Raw genomic sequence first — 2853 nt, 5'->3', positions numbered from 1 at the left:
AAAACTCACCTGCCTATAGCCTTAGTAATCCTGAAGACATTGATTAGCTTGTTCAGGCGTGTTTGATTAGGGTTGGAGCTGAACTCTGCAGGACTGCGGCTCTCTAGGACCGAACTTGCCTACCCCTGACCCAGGGCAACAAGAACTAGATGAGCACCAAAAATAAAATCCCATAGCAACAAACTCAGCTGAGCCAAAACAGGTTGAACAAAACAAAGCTGAACTGTCAAGAACGCTTACTAATAAAGGAATGCACCTTATTTCATACTGATAAATAAGGTCATTGCCCAATGGACTTTTTAGTAAGTACAAAAATACTAATGCATACAAAGAGATAAAATTAAACATCTTGATTAAATACACTTCTTCAAAATTAGCCATCTTCAGCAGCCCAAGAAAGCTTGGCTGTGAACAAGTAGCAGACATTTAAAATATGAGGAAAGAAAGGAAAACCGATAGTGATAAAGACAGAGATAAATCTCAAAGCACTAAGTTAGTCTAATGTCATCACTTCTTGTCTGACAGCAAGGAAGGAAGGCACAGTACGTTTACTGCTTCAGAAGAGAACTGAACTTCACCTTATCGAAAGTGTACAACAATCTACGGTGAAATTAATTTCTTGAAGTGTCTGCTGCAGCTCTGTGTCCAACCACACAAAGCCATGCTTATCCAGCTATTGCAACAGACTTCTATTGTTAGTAAACAATGTTAATTATAGTTACTACAGACTAAGCCTGACCCAAACTACAACAGTCAGCTTAATACATTCTAGGAAGTTTTTTTTTTCCTTTTTGATACATTTTGTTCAGTAATTTATGAAAACATATATCAACTCTCAAGTAAAAAAAAGTGAGCTAGACTAGCAACAACACTCTTGTGTAGAAATAACAGGAAAGGTGTGTAGCGTCTTTCATTTCGCCCTCATGTTTTTCCCCTAACACCAACTCTCACAAACATTGCGCACTCGTCAACACACTCCTGAAATAAGGCAAGAATGCAAACAGGACAGAAACGTATAATTTAAACGAATGTATAATCGGTCTCAACTCCTGATTACTTCACTCGTGAATCCATTCGTTAAGTTAGCTAGCCGGGCTGTCTTTGACAGCTAGCTAGGACATTTATTGTCACCCTCCTGAAATATCCCACTCAAAGTCATTATGAAAACGCCACAGCACATTGTCTATTAATAATGCTGTTATGTGAACAAACATCATATTCCACGTGTTTAACTGTAAAAGTTGTGTATTTTAGTGTTTAGTTTCACTTCCGCACTCACTCTCATTCTCTCTATGTTCACCCCTCCCATACTAGCTCACTTCAGCTAAAGCACAGTCCGATTAACCGTCACTTTTTTCAGAAATAAAGCAAAACCCACTTACCTTTGGTGTCGCTTAAGCAGTATAAAAGCATCAAGAGTTTCAACAAAACCATATCGAGTAAATTCATCGTTCGCACATTGACACCGAGGCTGGTTTGGCTGGTAGTTTTGCGGGTCTTAAAGGCGCAGTCGCCCTCGCTGAGTGTGTGTGTGTGTGTGTGTGACGGCTGCTGCTGTGCCGCTTGTCTCTAACGGCCTGACGTCAGGCGCAGGCAGAGCGGAAAGCCACGCCCACTCCCTCTCACAACCACTGTACTGAAAAGCATGTCTTTGAGACTTAACTTAATGGAATATATTAAACTGGAAGACAATATGACAGCTATTTAAAAATATAATTAACATTGGTTGTCGTTCATGGAGATCCTTTCTCATGCAAAGTACTTAATACTTAATCATTTTAGTTTGTATGTCAGTCGATCAATTCAAATTGACATTCTAATTTATCTATAGATCTTGTCATTTAAGACAGTAGTGGTAGTTTTCTTTCCTTGCCTTACACTGAATTTGAAAACCCAAAAAAAAAAAAAAACCTGCAATTTGTATTTTAAAGTCCCCTCGACTATCTCAATGCAGACATTCCATATAGCCTACAAATAGTTTTTAGCTAATTGTAAATAGACCTTAACCGTAACAGAAATGTTTTTGCACTTTTAGAATAAAAATACGTCCTTTACAGATCGCTTTTATAAATGAGAACGTCTCTAAATTGAGGTTTTGTCACATTTAACTCACTTTTGGGGACAAATATGCACAGTTAAAGGGGTCCTATTATGCTCTTTTACAAAGTCTTGATTTTGTTTTGGGGGTGTACTAGAACAGGCTCTCATACTAGGGTGTTCGAAAAACACATTATTGTTCACATATTTTACATTATTACAACACCTCTCTCCAGGGCCGCATTAAAGAGGTCATATGATGCTATTTTAAAGATCGTTATTTTGTGTATTTGGTGTAACAGAATATGTTGAATGATAAATAGGATTTTTGTGCTATCAAATTTATTTGATGCACTGAAATTTCATAATTCTTGTTACCAATTTCAATATCACAAAAAAAAAATACTAGCTCAAGTAAAACCAAGCTTACTGAACAAGTAAACAGTCACAAATTATAATAGCACAAAGATACATACGAAATCAACCAACTTGAAAAACTTTTTAAAAAATGAATAAGAAATATTATATTGTATAAAATAAATGTACAAATAGACTGAATAGTCTTCACTGTATAAATTCAATATACATTAATTCTTACTTATTTTACAAAAGTGATTCAGTCAAGGACAGTAAGTGATTTTCTTTCTGATGTTTGATTTACATTATTGACACAAATGGCAACAGCAGCTATATTAGGCTGCTTTAGAGGAATAGTTCACCCAAAAATGAAAATTCTGTTGTTGTTCTAAACCTGTATGAGTTTCCCTCTGCTGTTGAACGCAAAAGAATATATTTGGAACAATACTGGTAACCAAA

At 36.2% G+C, this 2853-nt stretch overlaps 1 protein-coding gene across 3 annotated transcripts in view; it reads right to left on the bottom strand.

Moving 5' to 3' along the window:
- The window catches only part of LOC107750500 (disintegrin and metalloproteinase domain-containing protein 10-like), a 71537-nt gene extending 69978 nt beyond the window's left edge, over positions 1 to 1559 (bottom strand). For all 3 annotated transcript variants that reach the window (XM_016565900.1, XM_016565899.1, XM_016565901.1), the window contains exon 1: positions 1383 to 1559. In XM_016565900.1, the coding sequence (XP_016421386.1) occupies positions 1383 to 1449 (67 nt within the window). In that variant the 5' untranslated portion in view covers positions 1450 to 1559. The remainder of the gene's footprint in view (positions 1 to 1382) is intronic.
- Positions 1560 to 2853: the final 1294 nt, after the last annotated feature.

The sequence above is a fragment of the Sinocyclocheilus rhinocerous genome, unplaced genomic scaffold, assembly GCF_001515625.1.
Source record: "Sinocyclocheilus rhinocerous isolate Xijiao unplaced genomic scaffold, SAMN03320098_v1.1 scaffold19, whole genome shotgun sequence".
Taxonomy (NCBI): domain Eukaryota; kingdom Metazoa; phylum Chordata; class Actinopteri; order Cypriniformes; family Cyprinidae; genus Sinocyclocheilus; species Sinocyclocheilus rhinocerous.
This window is presented reverse-complemented; position numbering and strand designations above follow the sequence as displayed.